The 24478-nt window shown below is 40.1% G+C and overlaps 1 protein-coding gene across 5 annotated transcripts in view; it reads left to right on the forward strand.

The window, feature by feature from the left end:
- Positions 1-82: 82 nt before the first annotated feature.
- Positions 83-24478, forward strand: part of Gmps (guanosine monophosphate synthase) — a 47721-nt gene continuing 23325 nt past the window's right edge. Inside the window, exons 1-8 of one of the 5 annotated variants that reach the window (XM_087619469.1) lie at positions 83-164; positions 1236-1506; positions 1922-2130; positions 3260-3460; positions 16775-16956; positions 18834-18948; positions 22576-22673; positions 24308-24411. In XM_087619469.1, the coding sequence (XP_087475595.1) occupies positions 3311-3460; positions 16775-16956; positions 18834-18948; positions 22576-22673; positions 24308-24411 (649 nt within the window). In that variant the 5' untranslated portion in view covers positions 83-164; positions 1236-1506; positions 1922-2130; positions 3260-3310. 5 annotated transcript variants of the gene reach the window in all.

Consider the following 24478-nt stretch of genomic DNA (forward strand, 5'->3'; position numbering starts at 1 on the left):
TGACCCCGAGGGAGGAATAACGCCAGCGTACCGAGCGTCCAGGACCGAGCGCATTAACTACCCGGGTTCCGTTTGCGCATGCGCCTGGATGGAACTCGTGTGCTTCGGCCATTGGGCCCTCATCGCCACGTGAGCGCGAATTTTCTGGACTGGTCTAGGCCTTGGTAATAATATTGCGCATGGTCAGAGGCTACAGTGTCTGTATTTAATTCAGTGCATAACTTTCTGGTTCGTAGTTGTGTAATGCTGCTGATATTTGTGAACCTGCCAGAAAGGTTACTAAGCTTTGGTGTCAGGATGTGGGTCCTTTGTGCCTGCCTAAATGGAGACATTGGTACCTAATACACAGAACGAATAAGGCTGTCCACTTTCCCGTGTGAAGGAAGAAATGTAGGGGAACACTAGACATAGGGTGAAGGAGGTAAATTTCAATCTGCTGCAGCTTATTTTTATTCCAATGGAAACTTCTCGAAACCACCTTGTAATCCGTGGTTATGCATTTTAATTGACTTTCCTTCTTCGGGTTTTGGTGAATTGTTGGAAGTTCTTGGAGCTGGAAATGTTGGGATACTAGATTTAGCATTTTATTGTTACCAAAGAATTAAGTTCTCCAAAAATTGTATTGAACCCTTATTTGGCCAGTTTTCAAGCATCATTACAAATATACATGCTTTCTTCATTTAAAAAAAATGCTTTAAATTCCCTTGTGAATTTGCCGCCTTCACATTTTTCTTCTTTCTACAGCTTATTAACCACTTAGCTGACTCCCAGTATTCTCTCTCATTCTCCTTTATTTTCCTCCCAACCTCCTCCCTGCCCCTTTCTGTGTCAGAGTTGGGCAGGGTGGAGGGAGGGAAGGGAAGGATAGAATTCGAATGAATTGCGTATGGATGAATGGGTATGGGGTGCCCCCAGAGACTAGAAGGCAAGAGTACTTTGAAACTTATAGCTATACTCCTGCCTTAACTTCCAGAGTCCCAGAATTGTATAAATGAGCCACCACACCCAGTCTTTAAATAAAGGAAAACGGTGACCATGAAGTCTTCCAATCTTTGTTAAAGAGAAGAGCAGAGTTGGTTGAGTAGTCCATGCTTATAATCCATAAATGAAGTTCCTGGCCATCGTGGCAATATAGCAAGACTCTGTCTGAAAAATTGGCACAGAAAACAGTTTGTAGTGTTATCTATGAGAGACCAAAAGTCTCAATTTATTTTTCTTATTTATTTTTGCAACAGGTTCTTACTGTATGGTCCTGACTGGCTTGAAACTCACCTTGTAGACCAGGCTGTACCTGATCTCACAAAGCCTCTTGCCTCTGACTCCTGTGTGCTGAGATTAAGGGATGGATTATTCTGCCTGGCCCTCCTTTTTTGTTTCTGCTTTTTTTTTTTTTTTTAGAGGAGATCTCATGTAGCCTATGACAGCCTTGATTTTGATATGTACTTGTTAGGATGGTTTTGAACTCCTGGTGTTTCTACTTCCACTTTCCAAATCGTAGCATTACAGGTATGTGCTGTCATTCCTGTAAAAATCTCAATTTCAATGAATACAGAATAAGTTTTATCACATCCATTTTAGAGTTGCAAGACTTTTAGGAAGTAACCTACAAGACTGTATTGGATGGAATAAAAATGGCCCACATGGCTCAAATATATGAATACTTAGTCATCAAGAAGTGGCACTATTTAGGATTAGGAACTGTGGCTTTGTTAGAATAGGTGTCACCTTGTTGGAGGAAGTATGTCACTCTGGCTGTGTTTTGAGGTTCTATAAATAAAGCCCAAGGCAAGCACAAATAGCTCTCTCTACCTGCTGCCTTCAGATCTGTTTTTTTTTTTTAAAGATTTATTCATTTATTATATATAAGTACACTGCAGCTGTCTTCAGATACACCAGAAGAGGGCATCGGATCTCTTTACAGATGGTTGTGAGCCACCATGTGGTTGCTGGGAATTGAACTCAGGACCTCTGGAAGAGTAGTCGGGTGCTCTTAACCGCTGAGCCATCTCTCCAGCCCGCTGCCTTTGGATCTGAATATAGAACTCTCACCTCCTTCTCCAGAACCTTGTGTTCTGTGTGCTACCATGCTATATGTCATGATGATAATGGATTAAAGCTTTGATACTGTAGGTAAGCCCAGTTAAATGCTTTTCTTTATAAGAGTTGCTGTGGTCATGATGTGTCTTCACATCAAGAGAACATTAACTGAGACAAAAGCTATGGAGTCAGTAGGGTTTTTGGTTTCTATTTTTGAGGAAAAAATGATAAGTTTGCATTTCCATCTGTTTTCCCTCTGTACTTTGAGATTAAACCTTAAGCCCCACACATACTGGGCAAGAGTTATATAACTGAATTAAGTACAGACCTTTTATATGAGTCTTCCTGTGTTGGGAGGTGGGGGTACACTTGTGTGTGAATGTGCACATGAATGCACGTGCATATGAAGACCAGAAGACAACCTTGGATGTTGTTTCTCAGGGTGCTGTCAATTCCTCATCCCCATCCCCATTTTGAGATGATATATTGCCTTGGAATTTACCAAGTGGGCAAGCTATTTTGTTAAGTTTTGTAACAAGTTACTAACTTTAATACTAGAAACATAGGAAGTAGATACCTATAAAGTAGCATCTAGACGAATAATTAACTTTTGAACATGTATGTGCACTAACACATGTGCACGTGTGTGTGTGTGTGTGTGTGTGTGTGTGTGTGTGTGTGTGTGTGTGTGTTCTGTGTTGAATTTTTAATTGCTGTTGCTATTTGGTATCAAACCTTTACAGTTGCACCAACTTCTTTCCTCCTCATTCTCTTCAGTTCCTAATATTTTTCCTGATTATATGTATATAATTTGAAGAAGTGTATGAGTAAACTCATATAATAACCTTTGGCATTAGATCTAACTATATCCCCCAGAATAGAAATCCTTGAAGTACAAATGAGATATTTATAGATCAATCTCAGTAGATATTATATTTGTTCTTTTTTATTGGGTAAAGTCATTGATTTTATGGATATAACATTAGTGGAGTTTTGTTTTGAGACAGGTTCTAACTGTATAGTCCAGACTGACCTCCCAAGTGGTAGGGTTAAACAAACAAATGAATTTATTCTAACTTTTTCTAATTATTTGAAAATACCTTACATGTATACAATGTATCTTGATCATATCCAATCAAAATTCTTCTTCTCCATTTCCCCACTACAATCCCTTCCCATATTTATATTTTCTGCTTCTTCTTCTTCTTCTTCTTCTTTTTAGAGCCCACTGAGTCCAGTTAGTGGATGTGTCTTTGAGGCTAACCACTGGAGCATGGGCAACCTACCGGCAGCCACATACTCAAAGAAAAATGATTCCTCTCCCAGTAGCCAACAATTGTCAAGCGCTCTTGAGTTAGAGGTGGAGTCTTCTGAGCCCCTCTCCCATCAGTGTTGTAATGTTGGCTGGATTGATCTTGTTCAGGTAATCATAGTTCATGAGTGCATAGCCATGTTATGTCTAGAAAAGTATTACACAGCACTCTCCCCATCTTCCAGCTGTCAGATTGTACCTTGAGTCTTGGTGGGGTGACCAGGAATGGTTATTAATGTAAACGTCTCAGGTAGGGCTGAGCACTCAACCATCACTTATTTCCAGCATTTTGATCAGTTGAGTCAGTCTTTGTATGGGCTGTTATCCACTGCAGAAAGAAGGTTCTGTGACAAAGTCTGAAAGCAGCACTAATGTATGGGTATAATCATGACTATTTAGAGAGCAGTTTGACATTTCACAAAGCAACAATGGTAAGTTTACCCTTCCAGGACCTCTGGTCTCCTGGGATGGGCTTTTGACAAGGCTGACAATAACAAACATGAACTCTCTCATATGGAGCAGATGCAAATCTAATCAGTAAGTAGTTTTAGTAACCTATTTATTATTTAATTTTAAATTTAAAAATGTCTTTTATTTTTAGAAAGGGCCTCATATAACCCATGCTAGCCTCAAACTCACTACAGTCTGGCTTTTATCAGTGTTTTAAATAATTTGTTCCAAATATTACTACTTAGATATAGTACTAGTTTTTCTTTAGTGGTTATGTTGTGGGGATCTTTCTAGAATAAGCACCCCAACACCATTGTGAATGGAATAAAGATGCCACCAAAACCAAGATAGTTCCTGAAAGCCCTCAGTATAGGGTTCAGTTTGCATTCTCACTTTATACTTTAAAACCACGAGGTGAGGTGAGCAAGCAGTGGAGGTTTTACAGAAGCCTGCTTGCAGTCTGCTTTTTGATTTTTAAAGACATATATTGTAGTGGACAGATGTAAACTTTTGTGATCAGGTTGTTAAAGGCAATGACCTACTGTACTGTAGCTATTTCTCCAAGGTCTGTTCTAGGTAGCAACAGGAAATTGTGCTGGGAAATGAGCAGTAACAGCAGAGCTAATAATTGTTCTTATTTCACTCCAGTTAATTTATCAGTCAACTGAATGTTAAGTTTCTGTATCCAACTAAACAAAAATACCAACAAGAGGAGAAAATTACTAGAGCAAAATTTTAGGGAAACATTTTGTATTTATCCAACTCAATCTTTTTGTGTGTGTATAATTTTGTTTTTAAATGAATAGTGATAACACAAATCAAACAAGAACAAAACAACCTTTAACTAAAAGAAAGCCTACAGCCAGATGTGGTGACATGCATGTTGTAATTACAGTACTGAAGAGACGAAGGCAAGAGATTCACCATTACAGACCAGCCTGAGCTACTTTGTGAATTCTGAGAAGACCCAGCTCTGAGTCCCTTCTCTAAAAGCATTAATTCCTTTCATGAAAGCTCCATTTCAGGACATAATCACTTTCCAAGGCTCCCCATCCCAAGATTAGGGGTTAACATTAAAGAGAATAATATGGGGAGACATAATCATTCTACTTATGTTGCATCAGTTTATCTCCTTCTATAAAATATACTCATTACATTCCTGTATCCCCAACGCCTTACCTTTTACTGGCATCAACTTTAAATCCAAAGCCTCATCTACATATCAAATATAGGTAATGTGGTTAATATCAAATGTCAACTTGAAAGAATCTAGAATCACTAAAGAGGCAAGCCTGTAAAGAATTACCTAATTAAGTTGGTAGCTTCTGGGCATGCCTCTAAAGCTTTGTCTTGGTTAGGTTATTTGAAGTAGGAAGGCATTCCCCAGGCTCAATTAAAAGGGAGAAAGTTAGGGAGTCCAGCATCCATCTCTCTCTGCCTCCTGACTGTAGATTCAATGTCACCAATGCTTCAAGATCTCAACACCAGGACTTCCCTGTTATGATCGAGTATACCCTTGAACTGTAGCCAAACTAAATCCTCTCTCCCTTAAGTTGCTTTTTGGTGGGGGTCTTTTTATCACACAATAGATGATAATGGGTATACTCAAATATATGAAAGACTTGATATTGCATTAATTTTGAGGGAAATTAATCCCGAATTTTGAACCCATGAGATATATGCTCTAAACTTTCAAAATTCAGTTATGGTGCCCAGAATGATGGATCATTCCTGTCATCTCATAACAAGAGTGACAGATTGGCCTTGGACACCAAGTGAGACCCAGCCTAAAGACAATTAGTACAGTTATAGGACAGACATAGAATCAATATATCATATTTATAGAAGTAAGAAAGAAAGAAATGGCAGGTCTTAGATAAGTCCAAATTACAAGGCAAATTATATGAAATCTTAAGGCTTGAGAATAATCATTGCCTTAGTCTCCGCTCCTGTGCCGTGAAAAGACATCATGACCATGGGCATTCTTATGAAAGAAAGCATTTCATTGAGCTGGCTTATAGTTTGAGAAATTTAGTCCATTGTCATCATGGTGTAAAGCATGATAGCAAGCAGGCAGACTTGGTGCTGGAGAAATACCTTAGACTTCTACACTAAGATCCACAGCCAGCAGGGAGAGAGAGACTCTGGGCTGCTAACAGTCTCTTTGAAACCACAAACCTAACCCCAGTGACACACTTTCTACAACAAGGCCACATCTAATCCTTTCAAATAGTGCCACTCCCTGGAAACCAAGTATTCAAATCTGTGAGCCCATGGGGTCCATTATCTTTTCAACCACCATAATTCTCTTGGCCTTTGAATCACCTGTGATAGAGGTCCTGCCCTTGCAGACCTACCTAGTGGAGACTTTCTTCTAGTACTACGCCAGGCAGCCCAGCCCCTGTAGGTTTGTTTGAGGCACTTTGTCAAGGCTGGCCAGCAATGTAAAGTTTTATATGTAGCTGAGGATAACTTTGGACTTATCTTCTTGTCTTGTCTCCCAAGGGCTAGAATTACAGGCATGAACCAACACACCCAATTTAGGAAGTGACAGGTTTCACAAAATCCACCCTCTGCAGAACACTGCACCTGAATACTCCCTGCCACAGTTTACTTTGTGAGGTTTGCCTCTTCTCAGAATGGGTTTTACTGTTTATTTAATACCAGCGTTTTCTTCAGCATTACTCAAGTATTTTGTGGAAAACTGACTCATTATTTATAGCTCCCTCTTATTTTCTTTTTAAAATTAATTTTTATTTATGTGTATATGTGTTTGTTTGCTTGTCTGGGTGTGTACCCAGTGTGCGCAGGTGGTCTCAAAGGCCAGAAGGTGGCATCAGATCCCTTGAAACTGTAATGACAGGCAATGTGGTAATGGAATGAGGTCTTCTGTAAGAGCAGCGTATGTCCTTCTGATCAGCCATCTCTCAATCTATCTGTAAGTGACAGATAGATGGCTGTCTTGCAGAATTTGGTCTACCCACTGTCCTCTGGCTCATAGCTGTCAATATCTAGGGTATTCTTGCCTGATGGAACCTGTTTCCACTGAGTGTGATGGTATCTCTCTGTGCACTTTTCAGACTGAGCTAGCCACCTGATATCTGCACTTTTCTTGTGTTTGACTTTCTTGCTTTGAACAACTGTCTCACTAGGCTTACCCTCACTCGGAGGGCAAATTAAGGTCCCCAGACTTATGAATGTTTTCTAGTCTCAGGACATCAGTCAGATAGCTCAGCTTGTAAATAATACATTCTCTTAAGTGAACTAACATGACAAAATGACATTTCTCTCTGCTGCTGACCTATGTATTCATTCTCACCAGATCTGTGAGAATTTATGAGGGTCATATGTGGGCTGGTCATGAGGGGAGGGCTGCTTGCATCTGGCTCGCCTCTAGACTGCTTTGGGAAGCAGCTTCGAAGTCTCCTCTCTAGCAGGGAGCTCCTTTGGCTGTGTTTGGCTTGCTTTCTCTATGCAATGCTGTTTCTACTCTCCTGTATTTTTTTTTTTTTTTACTTCTTTCATGAATTTCTATACTTTTCCTCTCTGGGATAAATTTTTTTTCTTATTCTGATTCTCTCACCTACTAACAGGAGGACAGCTTCTAGTCTAAGATCTTAACAGAAGTCTGTTTGGGAAGAAGACTGTTATAGTTTGTATATGCTTGGTCCAGGGAGTGGCACTGTTAGAAGGTGTGACCCTGTTGGAGTGGGTGTGGCCTTGTTGGAGTAGATGTTTGACTGTGGGTATGGGCTTTAAAACCCTCATCCTAGCTGCCTGTAAACCAGTCTTCTGCTAGCAGCCTTCAGATGAAGAAATAGAACTCTCAGCTCTGCCTGCACTATGCTTGTCTAGATGCTGCCCTGCTCCTGCCTTTATTATGGCCTGAACCTCTGAACTTGTAAGCCAGCCCCAATTAAATGTTGTCCTCTATAAGACTTGCCTTCATCATGGTGTCTGTTCACAGCAGTAAAACTTTAAGACATGAACTTTGAGATTCAGCCTCACTATGCAGCCCCCACTGGCCTGAAAATCACTATATTGACCAGGATGTTTACAAACTTTCATTGATCCATCCTGCCTCTGCTTTCTAAATACCAGAATTATAGGTTTGTAGCAATATGCTTAGATTTAAAAATGTATATGTGATTTCTGAAGTAGCCCAGTAAAGCCTGTACTCTGGCCATTTATCACTGTGGATTACTTGTTTGGTGGTTCAGTCATCAGCTGATTGACTTTTTTTAAAAATTGCTCTTTGTTTTAAGACCTCACAGTGTAGCCTAGGCTGGTCTGGAACTCAGGGCAACCTTACCTCAGTCTCCTAAGTGCTGGGAACCTAGGCTTGAGTCAGCATGCTTAAGCACTGGACATGATCCTATGTTTACCATTCTAGTCATCATCTGCCTAACTAGAATAAACCTCAAGAATCAGTTTGGCCAATTTAATTAACCAAGTGGCTTGTACCAAAATATTGATTATTCCACTTCCGAATTTGTGTGTGTGTGTATGTGTGTGTGTTTCTGTTTTTATTTTAATCACTGGCATGTTCAGTATGGTATGAACTACCTTGGCTATCCTATAAATAACCAAAGGCAATTGAGTTATTTTGAGCTGTTTTAAACCACACACTGGGATCTAATAACTTTTGTTAGTTTTTTTTTTTCTCATAGTCAGGATTATTACGTTTCAGTTTAGAAAATTTCTAATCTTTCTTGGATCTAGGGGGAAATGTTAGAAGAATATATTTGTCTCTCCCTTTTTATTAACTTCTAGAAATCCCAATTAGCTTATATTTTGTTTACAGGAGAATTTTACCGGAAAGATACTGTGACTTCTTGTGGTCCCTAAAAGACCAGGGCATTTGGCCAAAAGAAAACACAGTAGCCAAGCTCAGTGAAATTCTAGATACTAAGAAGTTACAGCTGTGGTTTACGAAATATTTTTCAAAAGCACAAGAGTAACTTATACTCAGGATTGTGACCTCTAGTTTCTTTTTTCCTGGGCTCCATTTCAAAAATTAATTCCACCCTCTTGTGGGTCCTTCTTGTAATTTGATGTTTGTGGATTTTGTATCATCTGTTTACTAATAAAATCAAATGATTGAGATTTTCGTTAAAAAAAAACAACAATATTTCTTAGCCATATACCCCCTCTTTTTAAAAGAATTCTTGTTTAGATTCAAAACCCATTTTTTAAAAATGAGTAATTTGTTCTTTTTTTCCTTTGATTTTTTTTTTTGAGTTCTTCGTGTGTTCTGGATATTATTATGTTCTCTATCATACAAGGTGGCAGGCTTCCTCTTCTCTCACTTGATTGTTTCTTTAGCTGTGAAGCATGAAGCTTTGCAGTTTCATGAAGTCCCACTTACAAATTGTTGGTCTTAGTTCTTGGACAAGTGGAGTCCTATTCAGGAAGTCCTTTCCTTCACCTACATCATGTAGGCACTGCCTGTGTTTTTTCCTAGCAGTTTCAGTGTTATAGGTTTGACATCTCGCTCTCTCACTCATTTGGAATTTGTTTTTATGCAAGGTGATAGAGAGGGGTCTATTATTTCCTTTTCTTTCTTTCATTCTTTTAAAAAAAATAAATGCACGTATTCTTATCTCAGCACCATTTGTGAAATATCCCATTTTTTTAGTTAGTGTACGTTTTGACACCTTTATCAAATATCAGATAGCTGTAGCTATGAGTACTCATTCATACTCATGTTTTTGGTTTTTTGATTTTTAAAATTTGTTTTAGATAGTGTTTCTTTGTGTATTCCTGGCTGTCTTGGACTTAATTTATAGATTAGGTTGACCTTGAACTTATGGAGATCCACCTGCCTCTACACCACCATGCCCAGCACCATATTTTTTTTTTTATTACTGTGACTCTATAATATTTCTTGAGGTCTTGGATAGCAATCCTATCCAATTCCTCCAACACTGCTATTTTTGTTCAGGATTGTTTGGCTGTTTGGAATCTTACATAGTTCCATAAATCATAAAGTTTTTAAAGCAATGAGAAGTGAATCTGGGCTGGGACTGTAATTCATCCAACGAATAAAAGGCAAAGAAACAATTTTGTTTGCAAGCTAAGGCAAGATTAGAAAAGGCTTTCAGGGGCTGGGAATAAAAGCCCCAGATTTCATCCTTAACAGGAAAGAACATCAAAAAAGGCTACATGGCTTCTACCTCGAATACTCTCTCTGGGAATTGTGACCTGATTGTTGCAGAAGTAAGAGAGAGGCTGCAGACAGATGAAGATGCTCTGAGGATCAAAGTGTTCCAGCCCTCAGAGGATATTCTCAAAGCTTTGTCTGAGGTGTGAATGGGAAAGCATAGTCCCAGCCTTTGGGCCTCTCTATCTCAGGCCTGGTAGAGCCAGCCCTTAGACTGTACCAACTCATACAGTATCACAGAGAAAAGCTGTTCTTGATGAATAAACCCCGTCTTAATTGCAAAGAAAATTCCCCTTTAATGATCAGGTTTAGGGGTATTGTTTTCATAAGGAAATAAGTAACTGCATACAATCACAGACCAGTTATTTTGTGAAACACGTCTTCAATTGATTTCCATTTCTTTCATGAATTTAGGCAGAACTACAGTAACACTATTCCCATTTCACATAGACCATCAAGTGAGACACAATACTGATTTATTGTATTATCAGTGATATTCATGTTGATCACTCAAGTAAGGTGTGTCTTGAGGCACCTCTAAAGTTGCTAATTTTTGTCAGATTTGGTAGCATACACACTTGGGAGGCTAATGTAGTTAGTCCATGTCAAGTTCATGACTAGCAAGGGTTAACAGTGAAACCCTACTCACAAACAAGCAAAGACACGAAAATTTGATATTTTACTTTGCATAAATATAAGTAAAGCTTACTTCTTATCTTTCACTCACTAATTTTGGCCTTCATTGATATTTCATGTCTTATCTTACTATTGCTATGATGGCTGAAAATGTTTCTTTAACAGTTCCAGCTTTTATTATTTGATAGTCTATCATAAAGTCTATCTGTGTCACCTATCTCCTGCTGCAGTTCCTCTCTTTTTTTTTTTTTAAAGATAGGGTCTCAATATATACTGTAGAAAGGTGCAGGCTGCAGTGCAGATAGGCTAGGGGTAGCCAGATCTCTGATTAGTGAGCAACTTAGCAGTTTGGAATTCAGTTGCACCTGGTGGTGAAAGACTAAGACTGTAGCTATTTAGAATGATGAGGCAAAAGGGTCCCAAGGTCATGACCAACCTGGGCCATGTAAGTTCAGTGCCTGTCTGGGTAACTTAGTGAGATCCAAGTTTAAAAACAAGAGTGCTGGGAATATAGCAAATAGATGTCCTAGTATGTGTGCTGCCCCAGGTCCAGTCCCAAGTAGTGCGGAGTGTATTATTCAGGGCTCTCCAGCAGACTAGAACTGAGAATAGTAAATGAGATTTCTTAGAGTGCCTTACCTGAAATAGTGTGTGTTGTTGAACAGGTTCTGGAAAGACCAAGAACCTGGTAGCTGTTCAGACAACTCAGCTGTTGAGATTCCTCCATTGTCCTAGTCTTATACTGAGGACATAACGGTTCCTGGAGAGCCACTGGCCTTTAGTCCACATTAGCAGGTTGAAAAAATTGTGTTCAATAGTGAAGAAGCTGTTACCAGCAGTGACAGGGTAGATGGACTCACAGCAACACCTACATCCCATAATCAGAAAAGAAAAGCCTTCTCTTGGATCTCCTTGTGTGGGAACATGATGACAACAGAAAACCTACTCAAGAAAATCTATTCCACTTGTGCCCAGTGGCTTATCTTTTAGTTGATTCCAGACTCAGTCAAACTGAGAGCCAAGATTAACTATCACCCCATGACAGGGATTTGGGGGGGGGGGGGAGGAGGAGGAGGAGGAGGAGAGAGAGAGAGAGAGAGAGAGAGAGAGAGAGAGAGAGAGAGAGAGAGACACCTCTGAACAATTTTATTTACTTCCTTGCCTTTTTTTTTTTTTTTTTTTTTTTGCCCAGGCTGTGGTCTTGGCTGGTCTCCAACTCACAGGGACACTGTAACAAGTGTGTTAGAACACCAATGACACCTAGCTTCTTCATTCACACCATCCATTCTTTTTGTTGTTGCTTGTAAAAGTTCTTATTTCAGTGTGTGTGTGTGTGTGTGTGTGTGTTGGGGGTAGGGTTTGGGTCTATGTGCACATGCGTTTATAGGCACAGAGGCCATGGGAGGATATTAGGTTTTCTGTTTTATCACCCCCCCCACCTTATTTTTTGAGACAGGTTCTCTCATTACACCTGAGGCTACAGGCTGGTGGCCAGTAAGCCCATGTGTTTCTTTTATCTCCATCCTTCGCTTTTCTGGGTTTATAGGTGAATGTGGACACACCTGGGTTGGATGTAGATTCTGGGAATTAAACTCAAGTCTTCATTGTTTAGGTAGTTCTTACCTGTTGAGTCATCTCCCCAGCCACCCTGCTCAATGACTCAAGGTTTCCTTATCCAGCCCTAGCTGTCCTGGAACTCACTTTGTAGACCAGAGTGAGAGATAGATAGATAGATCAAGAGCCTTTGAACCTTTTTTAAAATTTATTTATTTCCTTATTTTTTTAGTCTGGCCTGGAACTTAGATGTGCCTACCTCAGCCTCCAGAGAGCTGGGGTCAAAGGTGGTGACTGGCTACCATTCATTGTTACAAAAGAAAGAAAGAAACAACCAAAATCAAACAGGCAATCAAGTAAATAGAAGGTAATTTCTTCAACAAGGTAGGCTCTCTGAGAAATCTACAGCTTATTGTTAAAAAACTGAGTGGTGGCACACACCTTTAATTTTAGCACTTAGGAAGCAGAGGCAGGTAGATCTAAGTTAAGTTTGAAGGTAGTCTGGTCTTCAGAGTGACCTTATTTAGAAAAACAAACAAAAATCCAGAAAAATTGAGCCACCCTTATTGTGACAATGAATCCATTACTTAACTGTATCTTGCAGTTTACAAAGATTTGAGGTTTGAGATGGTATGTAGCCACTACTTAGTTAATGCCAATTATCACATCCAGTTCTACTGCCCTGCCTAGGGGCAAGGCTGATGCTTTCCTTTTTGGTAGGCTGGGTATTCTCTTCTCCGAGTGACAATGAGGGCGGAGTTTGCACGGCCCCGCCTGGGAGGCGGGGCCAGGAGGCGGGGCCGGTTAGAGGCGGTCGGGCGGAAGCTGGAGGAGGGAACAGCGCGCGCTTCTGTGTTCTGAGGCCGAGGCCAGGTTCCGGGCTGTTGCTGTGCCTCACGCTTCAGCCGGTCCCGGTGCTGTGCTGCTCGCGTCCAGGCCTTGCCAGCGGTCTGCGCCCGCCGCGCTGGTCCCCGATGGCCCTGTGCAACGGAGATTCCAAGGTCAGTCTGTGATTGGGGTCTCTGCTTCCCTCCGGCAGCGTGAGCGAGGCCTGGGCATCCGTCCGCCTCACTTGGCGGGTTCAGCGGGATTCCGCATGTGCCAGCCCGGCCTGCGGCGTGGCTTTCCGGCATCGGAGGCGCTTTGTTGGCTTTGCTAGTGTGTGGATGCGAGCGGCCCTCGCTGCCGAAAGCGTCAAGTTCCAGCGCAGAGGGGACCCAGCCGTGGGCCGCGATTCTTGGGGACTCCCAGGCCCTTCAGCCTCAGGGCAGGGTCGGGGCCTCGCTTGCGGCGGTCGCGCCAGGCCTGCCTGCATTCTTTCCAACCTAGTGCAGGCCTTTCTGTCTCCGGAATGACCGCAGCTTCTGTTCCTAGTCCCAAGTGTTCTCTGTCACCCTCTTCTCCCGCCATCCTAGGAGGGGAGGAATGTGTGGCCAGCTATAGTTCCTGCGTACTATGTCTCGTGTTTTACGTGCTAGTTTTGGGGAACGTGTTCTCCCGCGTTTGGGATCTTTCCCTGGGAACTGAGGTCTCCCTGAGTGCTTGAAAAAGTTGGCTAACTGTGTTAGCCAAGACGCGAGAGCGTTGGGCGGTTGATTCGCGCTTGTGGCCTTCAACTCCCAGTCTTAGACGTCGTTCTTTCTTGCCTGGCCACTGAATTGGCCCCCTTCACTTCCGACCGAAAGTCGTCTTTGACTTGGAGAGCTTTCTGACCTTCACAAAGTCAGTTTTGTCAGCGAGAAACTGCAGTGTTGAAATACAATTACTTTAGCAAAAAGTAATCACTCTTGTGCATGATTGTGGCCTAGCTTTAGCAATCTGGTTAAATTTCTCCTCGGGTGTATGAAACTCCAAACTTTGGAGTGGGGATAACTGTTCTACAGCCAGGAATAATTTCTACCCTTACAAACTTGGAGCTTAAGTGTCACGACCTCGTGAATGGCTGTTTAATATATAATAATCATTCAAAACCTGTAATGCACAAGTAAATAAACATTGTGAGGTAGCTCCAAATTCTCAAACGTTGGCACCTGTCATGGTATGAAGAATAAGTCTCACTTTACACACATTTGTCTTTAATTTTTAATCTTACAACTCACTGGAAGAATTCTTCTTTATGGTGGGTGAGTTCACAGCGTATTATAGAACATACTTCGATCTAGAATAGTATTTTCACAAAATTATCTAAAACAGTATGACCATTTTTCAGCATTTTCTCAAGATGATATTTTGATCATTGTGATATATTTGAGTTTAAGGTGAATAGCAAAATTTTATGTCAAGATCATGTGACAGAGTGAGCAACTCACAGCTGTCTATAACTCCAGCCCAGATGGTCCAATGCCCTCACCTGGCCCCTGTGGACACTGCATACAAATGCTGCAGACAGACACGCAGGCAAAACACTTATAAGGAATTTAAAAATAAAATGCAAAAACTTAATTCAAACAATAAACTAATTCTTAAGCTGGACAATTAGAATTAATTATCACAGATGGCTATTCTAGCACCATCAAGGTGGGTGGAGACATATGTCAGTTTAAGGCTACCTTCCTACATATAACACACACACACACACACACACACACACACACACACACACACACACGTTTATGGGTGTTATGCTTGCATGAGTGCTCTGTACCATGCACTCGTGCCTGCATGTCTATGGAAGTCAGAAAAGGACATCAGATCCCCTGGGACTGGAATTATAGACACGAGTGAGCTGCCATGTGGGTTGAGAATGGAACTTGGTTCCTCTGGAATAATATTCAGTGCAGTGTCATAATCTCTGAGCCATATGCCCAGCCCCTATTTTTAAAACCTATAAAAATTCTGTTACAATATTTTATGTAATGGGTGTTCTGTTTGGCTTTTTGTTATCTGGAAAGATAGATGGAAAGTAGTTGAGACAATGCCTCCCAGGTGGCCTGTAGGTAAAGTTGTAGGGAGGTTTTTTTTTTTTTTTTTTTTTTTTTTGGTGGATTGGACTGCCCACCTTGTGGGAGGTGCCAGCCATGGGCAGGTGGACCAGGGTTGTAAAGTACTATACCATTATACTATATAGTGATTATGTTACTATAACGTATCAGTTAGCTATAGTCATGAGAATGATAATTAACAGGCACAAAAATAATAATGTTAAAACTATTATTATTATTTGTCCAGAAATTTATGGGCCACCTGTCATTGTCTAGCCTCATTTTTTATTGTCTCTTCTGTCTCTTCTGATGCTAGTAAGCTCTTGATTTCCTCATAATGGTGACAAAGTGGAAACAAGACCAATAAAGGACTTCTCACTTTCCAGGCAGGCAGTCTGTTAAGCTACATTTTCGTCTTTGTTTCTCCCATTTTTCCTCTTCCTACCTTCCAGCCCCTCCTCTGGATCCTCTCCTCAGTTCCAGGTCTTGCAGAAACCAAGATAAGAACCTAGACTAAATTAGTGCACTGGATTTATCATCCAACTTCAGTTGCTTGTGGAACATTGGAAATTTTGTTATATTCATGCCCAGTCTTCTACTTTTGCATTCTTGTCCAGGTAGATATCTCCAAGCACATTTGTTCAAGTTTTCTATGATAAGACATTTTTGACCACAGGCAACTTGGTAAGGAAAGGGGTTGGCTTGGTTTACACAACAAGAACACAATTCGCCATTGAGGGAGGGCCATTGAGGGAAGTCAAGACTTACCATGGAGGACTGTTGCTTGCAGGCTTGCTTTCTTGTTTCTTTTCAAACTTACGCTTGGCTAGCTTTCTTTAATACCCCAGGACTACCTGCCTAGTTATGGATGGTGTTCTTTCTCTGGGCAGGGTTGTTTTATATAAATTAGCCATCAGACAGTGCCCCACAAAGAAGCCCTCAGGCCCAAACAGACATAGGCAGTTGACCTTTAGCACTTTTAGGTTTTGCTAAATTGCTTTCCAGAAGTGTTAAAAGTTTATCCTCAATAGGCAAGCTTGAAAGTTTAAAATTAAAAATAAATGTTTTCTAAGTTAGATGTATATACTGTTTTTCTCAGGTAGTGTAAAAAATTGTTAAAGTGAATTTGGCCATACTTACACTCTAGCAGCAGGTTTTAATTACCTCATTAAAATGTTTCTTAGGAATTCTGTGCCTAATGGGATGGTCGTATCACTTACTGTGCAGAGGAGGCACAAGTAATGTGAACGCTGGCATTCACAGATCTGCTAGCAGAACAGGATTCTTTTCCTGCTTGACTGTGCACATAAAGCTCATTAGCAGGAGTGACCACATCAGTAATGGCACCTTGTATTCACAGGTTCATATATTCATGAGAGGGAGTATACTGACATCTAACACTTAGCAGAACTTCTGAATCCATAGCTTAGAAATACAATAAAAACTAACAGTTTGCATTTCTGTGTGGTGAAGCTGACAATGACCCCCTATATTTTAAAACAGTGTAATTAAAATTTTTACTTTGCGTATATGGAGACACAGTGTGCTGCAACAGACACATGGAGGTCAGAGGGCAGCTTGTAGCTTCTCCTGGTGGTTTGCCTCAGGCATCAAATTCAGGTCTTTGGGCTTGACTCCATCTTAATAGCCCCTAGTAATACAGTTTTTGTAAATTAGAATTTCTGTTTGTTTTACTTGTAGCCGGAGAATGCTGGAGGAGACCTTAAGGATGGTTGTCACCACTACGAAGGAGCTGTTGTCATTCTGGATGCTGGGGCTCAGTATGGAAAAGTCATTGACCGAAGAGTGCGGGAGCTCTTTGTACAGTCTGAAATCTTTCCCTTGGAAACACCAGCTTTTGCCATAAAGGAACAAGGATTTCGGTAGTCTCTGATCAATACATTGTCAATGAGATTGAGTTTAGATTTTGGAATATTTTTTGACTAGTTTATTTGGGCATTGATTTTTTTTTTTAATAAAAATCCAGCACACTTTTGTAACAAATTTTCTATAGCTCTGATTTGGAATTAAAAAGGAATAATTTATACTTTTAGTCAAAAAGATAACCTTTATGTTTTCATTTTTTGTTTGTTTGTTTTGATGATTCTAGGAGTTTACTTGATTTCCATGATAGAGCTGACCACCTTGTTGAATAGGTTATACTTTATATGATTTGAGGATCACAGTTAGGTGCAGTTATAATGATCATTTATTCATTGCTCTTAGAGCATTTAATCAAAGGAAAAAAATATATGGTTGGGTAGAGTAGCTGAAAGGGAAGAAGTATTTATACAGAAGTCCCTTTTGTCTCCTAAAACTAATTGCTAAAGGAGAAAAACCTAAGCCATATAAGGCTATAATTCCAGTGGCTCATGCCCCTACCAGGCAAGACAGCCTAGTTATTTGAGGCGTTTGGTTCTACAGCTTTTAATGTTCTGTCCTTTCACATGGATTAGTGCTTGATAGGTTTTCCCCAGAAGTGTCTGCAGTGGCCATCCTTAATTGACTCAGGCTTTTACATTAGGTGACTGAAAATAAAGAACTGAAAAAGGAAGGACATGACTGCTCTTAGGTATGGTGGAGGAGAAAGCTTATTGTAGGTAGAGAGCAAAGCACAGTTAGAGGCAGGGGCATCTGAGAGTCCCTTGAACAGGACCTTGAGCTGGGCCATGTAAGGAAAATGGGAAAGGGGGAGGAGTTGCTTACCAAGAGGGGCAGCCTTGGCCAAGAGACTAAAGGCTGGACTAAAAGGATAGCTAATTTAAATGGCTGGATTATGTAGGAAATAGCTGGATGGAGAAGTTCATGGTAGGCGATGGAGTATGCCAGCCATATCCTGAGGGATAGAAGGAACCTGCAAACCTGGTGGTCAGTGTGGTCTTTGATCTGTTAATGGGCACCTCGGCTAGTTGTCTGGGGTTTGAGCCTTAACACTAGATGTGCTGTCTTTCTCTTCAGATGTCTTGCCTGGTAGGTAGGTTTAAAACTTAAACTGTGTGCATGTACATTTACATATGAGCTTGAGAAGATAATTTGTGGGACCAGTTTTCTCCTTTCACCGTATGAATCTGAGGGATCAAATTCAGGCTATTAGGACTGGTAGCACGTGCCTTTACCTGATGAGTCTTTTCACTAGCTCCAGAGTATGTTTCCGTTTTTCTTTATTTATAAAAAAGAAAACAAAACATAGGCACTTGCTTTGCAGTCCTCTCTGGCTGTTACTGAATTCACTATTGTAGAAATTTGTGGTGATTCTCTTGCTTCACCCTTCCTCCCAAATATAAAATTAGAGGCATGCACTACAAGACTTAGCTATGTGGCTTGTTGTTTTCTTTTTCTTTCTTTTCTGAGACAGGGTCTTATGTAGTCCAGGCTGGCCTTGAACTTGGTATGTAGCTTGAGGATAAGGTTGAACTCATGATTTTCCTGACTCAAGTGCTCCTTCTCCTCCCACTGCTCTTCTCCTTCATACGGGTTTTCCTTCTCTGTATACCAGAGGCCTTTGGTGCACACTCACCTTTTCAGATTGTGGTCTAGGCAATTTTCCTCACCCTACATGCTCTCTTCATCATATTCCTGGAGTAGCTAATATAGAGCTGTCTTCCAAGTGAGTTGGGTGTCATGAACAACTACAGTATTGATCTGTACAGACAGAGGACCCGTGTTTGTACTTTTTTCTTCAACCTTTATATATATTGTTGTATTAAGTAATTAAAAATTAGTAGTCACATTGTTTACTGACTCTTTCACTCATACACAGGGCTATTATCATATCTGGAGGACCTAATTCTGTGTATGCAGAGGATGCTCCCTGGTTTGATCCAGCAATATTTACCATTGGCAAGCCTGTCCTAGGAATTTGCTATGGAATGCAGGTACAGCTACAAATTGAGTTTGAGAGTTAACTTAATGTTTTCTTCTTATGATTTAAGCACTATTTGTCTCTGAGATAATTTGGGCACAGTACCACTGTATATTGGTTGCTATTCTGTGCTGGAACTGACCTTATAAGGAAACCTGTTCATAAGTAACTAGATCACTTAGCAAACTACTATTTATTTATTTGTTTGTTTATCTGTCTATCCATTCATTCGTCCATTCCATCCATCCACTGTGAGACAGGGTCTCAGAGTGTAGCACTGGCTAGCCTAGAACATGTTATGTGAGTTAGGCTAGACTTGAACTCACAGAGATCCTTCTGCTACTGCCTCTCCAAGTGCTGGGATTAAAGGTATGCTCCTCTGCCCCACCACTGTCCACTTTTAAACAGTGAGAATTCCTGTTGTTTCTCCCAGCCACGTCATTTGCTGCATTCTCAATCGTGGCCATTTTAACCATTTATTAGACAAGAACAATGTCATTGAACATAATGATAGATAACCTTAAACCAAAATGTGCTAAAATCTCACTTATCAAAGAAACAATTTTATTAAACAAGATCTAAGGGAGTAAAAACATAAACCATGTATATAAGTTCTCCCTTATGTTTATAAGCCTAGCATTTTCACCTTATAACATTTAAACATTGGCTTACTTGATTGGGCCATCTGGAAACAGAGCTAGAAATCATCCTTTAATAATGTATTATGATTAGTTGTATATTAGCACATTTTTTTGTGTCTCCTCTCTCTGCCCCCCCATCCTTCTTCCCTCTTGCTCATCTTGCTTAGGTGTAGAACTTTTTTCTGCATAGTCAAACAACCCATAAATCATTTCCCTTCCTGCTGAAGCTTCTTGAGTATTGTGACATTTTCACTTAGAAAAACTCTCCCCATACTAGTCAGAGTTCTCTAGAGGAACAGGACGGATAGAATGAATGAATCAGTGTGTGTGTGTGTGTGTGTGTGTGTGTGTCTGTCTGTCTGTCTGTCTGTCTGTATCTATCTATCTATCTATCTATCTATCTATCTATCTATCTATCAAAAGAGAGTTTATTACAGTGGCTTACAGGCTATGGTCCAGGTAGTCCAACGTTGGCTATCTCCTAATGGAAAGTCTTAAGAATCCATTAGTTTGAGGCCATATGTCTCAGCTGGACTTCAGTATACATCAGAATCTCAAAGAAGGTAGGCTCTAATGCCAGTGAGATAAGCAGAGGTAAGCAGGCAAAGGCCAAAGTTTGTTTCTTGTCTTTTATGTTGGCTGCCAGGAGAAGATGTGGCCTAGATTTTGGAAGGGGAAAGGGTTCCTTTACCCTGGATTTAAGTAATGAGTCTTCCTATGTCGAATGAGCCAATGGAGCCAGCAACTTGGTCTTCAGTTAATTTTAGTTTTAGTCAAAAATAACCATCATACCCAATTTACTTTTAAACTCAAGAATGGATATATATATATATATATATATATATATATATATATTAATAACTATACTAATATATATGTGTGTATATGTATATATGTATGTGTATACATATGTATGTATATGTATATATTTGTACTCTAAAGGTTTTTCTCTATGTTAAGAATAGCCAAGAGGAAAGAAAGTACTGACATTATCCATGTCAGTTGTGGCCCTTTTGTGTGTGGGCGTGTTGTGAGGCTCATCCTGGATTTTTATCTGATGCATATTCTGTGGGGGACATAGAATCAAAACAGTAATTTCAGAGGCATTGTCCCCATATATATTTAATTTACACAACAATCCTATGCATTCTGTACTGTTATGCTCATCTTGCTGATGATGTGAGTGGTTTTTTTTTTTTTTAAGAAAAGACAAGTCACACAAGATCTCTTGACACTCTGGGCAGGGTTTGCCTGGGTTTCTGCTGTGCTTTCATTGTGTGGTAACACATCACCTTCTGATATTTCTATCCTCTGGCTCTGCACATTGCCTGAAACCTGTCACTTTGGTAAAATTTGAAGTTCATTTTAGATTCTCCACAAATGTCACACACTTCGACAAAAGCTGTTTGAACCTCCTTATATCTGAATCAGAATTACTCCCACATCTCTGTCCTGTCACTGTTTGCCTTCCCTCACGCCTGTTGTATTTAACTACAAGGCTGCATGCTCTTCCTAGGTCTTTCTTTCATCTAGTGCAATGTTCCATCTGTGCGATTCGGGTCGTTACCAAATATTTTATGAAGAATGGAATAAAAAGTGTTTGTGCAATTTCAATTTAACATATTCCTGACAGCTATAGAATCTGAAAAACACAACCTTTCCCCCTCCCTCCCTCTCTCTCTTTCTCTCTTCTTCCCCCCCCCCTCTTTTTTTCTCTCTCATGAGTCTGTGTCATTTGATGAATGTTGCTCTTGATGCAGGAGAGAAAAAAAATGGAAAAAAAAAAAAAAAGAATAGCCAAGAGGTTGGAGAGATGATTCAGGGGTTAAGAGCAAAAACCTGGGTTTGCAGTCCTTTTACTCACATAATGGGTAAAACAGATTGAGTAATATACCATATTGGCCACTTCTTGATTTTTTTTTTTTTTTTTTGATACAGGGTTTCTCAGTGTAGTCCTGGCTCTCATGGAACTCATTCTGTAGACCAGGCTGGCCTTGAATTCAGAGATTCACCCTGCTTCTGCCTCCTGGGTGCTGGGATTGAAGGAGTGTACCATCACCGCCGAGCTAGTTCATCCCCTTTACATCCCACTCCTCCTCCTCTTCTTCTTCCTTCTCTTCCTCCTCCTCCTCATCATCATCATAATCATCATTCCCTCTCCCCAAAGACATGGATTCTCTGTATAAGAGGTCCTGCTGTCCTGGAATTTGCTTTGTAGACTTAACTTGCCTTGAACTTGTGGAGATCCTCCTGTGTCTGTCTCTGCCTCCCGAGTGCTGGTATTAAAGACATGCTCCAACATGCCTCCATGCCCTTTATATTAAACACAGGACATTTGATTGCACTGCCCTCATCTAATATTTTGCCTCCCATCTTTCTTGCCATTCTCTAATTCAGCCATTCAAACTTGTATAATTGTCAAAATGGTTCCTATTTTTTTTTCTTCATGCCCTAACTCCTGTGTTGTTGCTACAGTTTTTTACCTGCAATGGCTTTTAAATCTCAAAGTGCCTTTGTAGCTGGTTTTAAGTTTAATTCTGACTTAAGTATTAAAGAAAGTTTTCTCTTTACTCTTTCTGAGATAGAATCTCACTGTGTAGCTCTGGCTGTGCTGGAACTCTGTGTAGAGCAGACATGGCCTGAGCCCACAGAGCTTCACTGCCTGTGCTTCCGGAGGGCGGGGATGAAGGGGGATGCTCCACTACACCTGGCTGAACTGTTTCTTTTTAATGTTAATTAAAGTGCCCGAAATGGACACGTATCTCAGTGTTTAGTAGAGATTAACCTCAGGTCAAATTCCTAGTCAAATTTTCTTATAAATTCATGCCTCTAATAATTTTATATACAGTAATATAGTTATCTACACACATTAAACACTTGCTTACTCAGATATGTTTATGGTACAAACAACTTTTTAAAGGCGAAGGATATAAATAATTATCAACATACAAACTTTTCTTTTGATTCATATTAATGTATTACTTTTTTTCTTTGAACAGATGATGAATAAGGTTTTTGGAGGCACTGTGCATAAAAAAAGTGTTAGAGAGGATGGCGTTTTCAACATTAGTATGGACAATACATGTTCATTGTTCAGGTATTATTTTTAAATTACATTTATTTAATTTTGGGTTCATCCATATTTGTATGCCACTGTCTCTCTCTCTCTGTGTGTGTGTGTGTGTGTGTGTGTGTGTGTGTGTGTGTGTGTGTGTGTGTGTGTGTTCCATGTGTGCATACCTTTTGAGATCAGAACTGAAGGTGTTAGGTCTCCTGGAACTGGAGTTATAAGTGGTTGTGAGTCTTCTGATGTGGGTACTGGGACTAGAATGTGGATATTCTAGAAGAGAAATAAGTGCTCTAAACCACGGAGCCATCACTCCCGCCAGCCTGATCATATAATAACCTGAATCTTACATACTGTACATATAGTTGTAGAATAACAGTATCAGCAGCATCATTACTGATATGACAGTGAATTATTAAGTCATTGAAATATCTGTTTTAAAGAGAAAAATCTCAGAAATTAAATGTTGAAATTACACCTGTAACTTTTTAAAGTGTAATTAGTGTACTAGCTTCATATATTCATTAGTTTAGTTTTGAAGTTTAAAAATTATTGTCTGTGTGTGCTGTATGTGGTACATGATATGTGTATGTGTGCATGTGCATGCACTTGCATGCTATATGGTGTGTGTGCGTGTGCGCTGTATGACGTGTATATGCTGTGTGTGTATGCTTATGTGCGTTCTATGCATATGTGTGCATACACATAGAAGCCACAGTAGGATGTTAGACACTCTATTCTACTGCTCTCTGCCTCATCCTCTTGAGCCAAGTTCTCTGACTGAACCTGGAGCTAGACTGGCAGCCAGGAAATACCTATGACTTCCTGTTTTGTTAGCCCTCTGGATTGGGGTTACAGGTGCACATGTGGCTGCAACTGGCTTTTTATGTGGATACTCAGGATTTGAACTTTTATCCCCATGCTGTTTTAAGCAAGTATTTTAAACCACTGAGATTTCTATACAACCCCCGAGATCTCAATTTTTATTATTTGTCCCTTTTTCAGATTTAATATCTTTTATTGGCATTATTTATAATAATTATGTATGTTCATACATAAATTCTATGTACATTCTAACAATGTTGCATTGCTACATAGCTTTTATCTCCTGAATTTTCTTAATCTACATATAGCAAACTTCTATTTCTAAACAAAATGACTGTTGTAGTTAGGGTTACTATTTCTGCGATAAAACACTACAATCAAAGAAACTTAGAAAGGAAAGGATTTATTTAGTTTACTTATTTATTTAGCGTATTTATTTCTACATCCGCATTCATCATGAAAGTTAACTCATCATATTGAACTTAAGCAGAGCTGGGACCTAGAGGCAGGATCTAATGTAGAGGCCATGAAGGGGTGCTGCTTCCTGGCTGGCTCTTCTTGGCTTACTCAGCCTGTTTCCTTATACAACCCAGGACCACCATCTCAGGGATGACACCACCCATAGTAGGCAGGGCCTTCCATAGTCAATCACTAATTAAGAAAGTGTCCTACAGATTTTCCTATAGCCAAATGTTAGGGAGCCATTTTCTCAGTTGAGGTTCCCTCTCTGATGATTCTAGCTTGTATCAAGTTGTTATAAAACTAGACAGTTCATTGACCTGTCAACTATAGTTCTCCTTGAGATATTTGTGTGTAAATTTTACTTTTTCTATGTTTAGGGGCCTGCAGAAGGAAGAAATTGTTTTACTTACACATGGAGACAGTGTAGACAAAGTAGCTGATGGATTCAAGGTTGTAGCTCGTTCTGGGAACATTGTTGCAGGTAAAAGTTCAAAATGTTGCAGGTTTCATTTAAACTCTTCAGTGATCATGATTCTGTATGAGTTTCT

This window comes from Rattus norvegicus, chromosome 2, assembly GCF_021556685.1.
Source record: "Rattus norvegicus strain SHRSP/BbbUtx chromosome 2, alternate assembly SHRSP_T2T, whole genome shotgun sequence".
Taxonomy (NCBI): domain Eukaryota; kingdom Metazoa; phylum Chordata; class Mammalia; order Rodentia; family Muridae; genus Rattus; species Rattus norvegicus.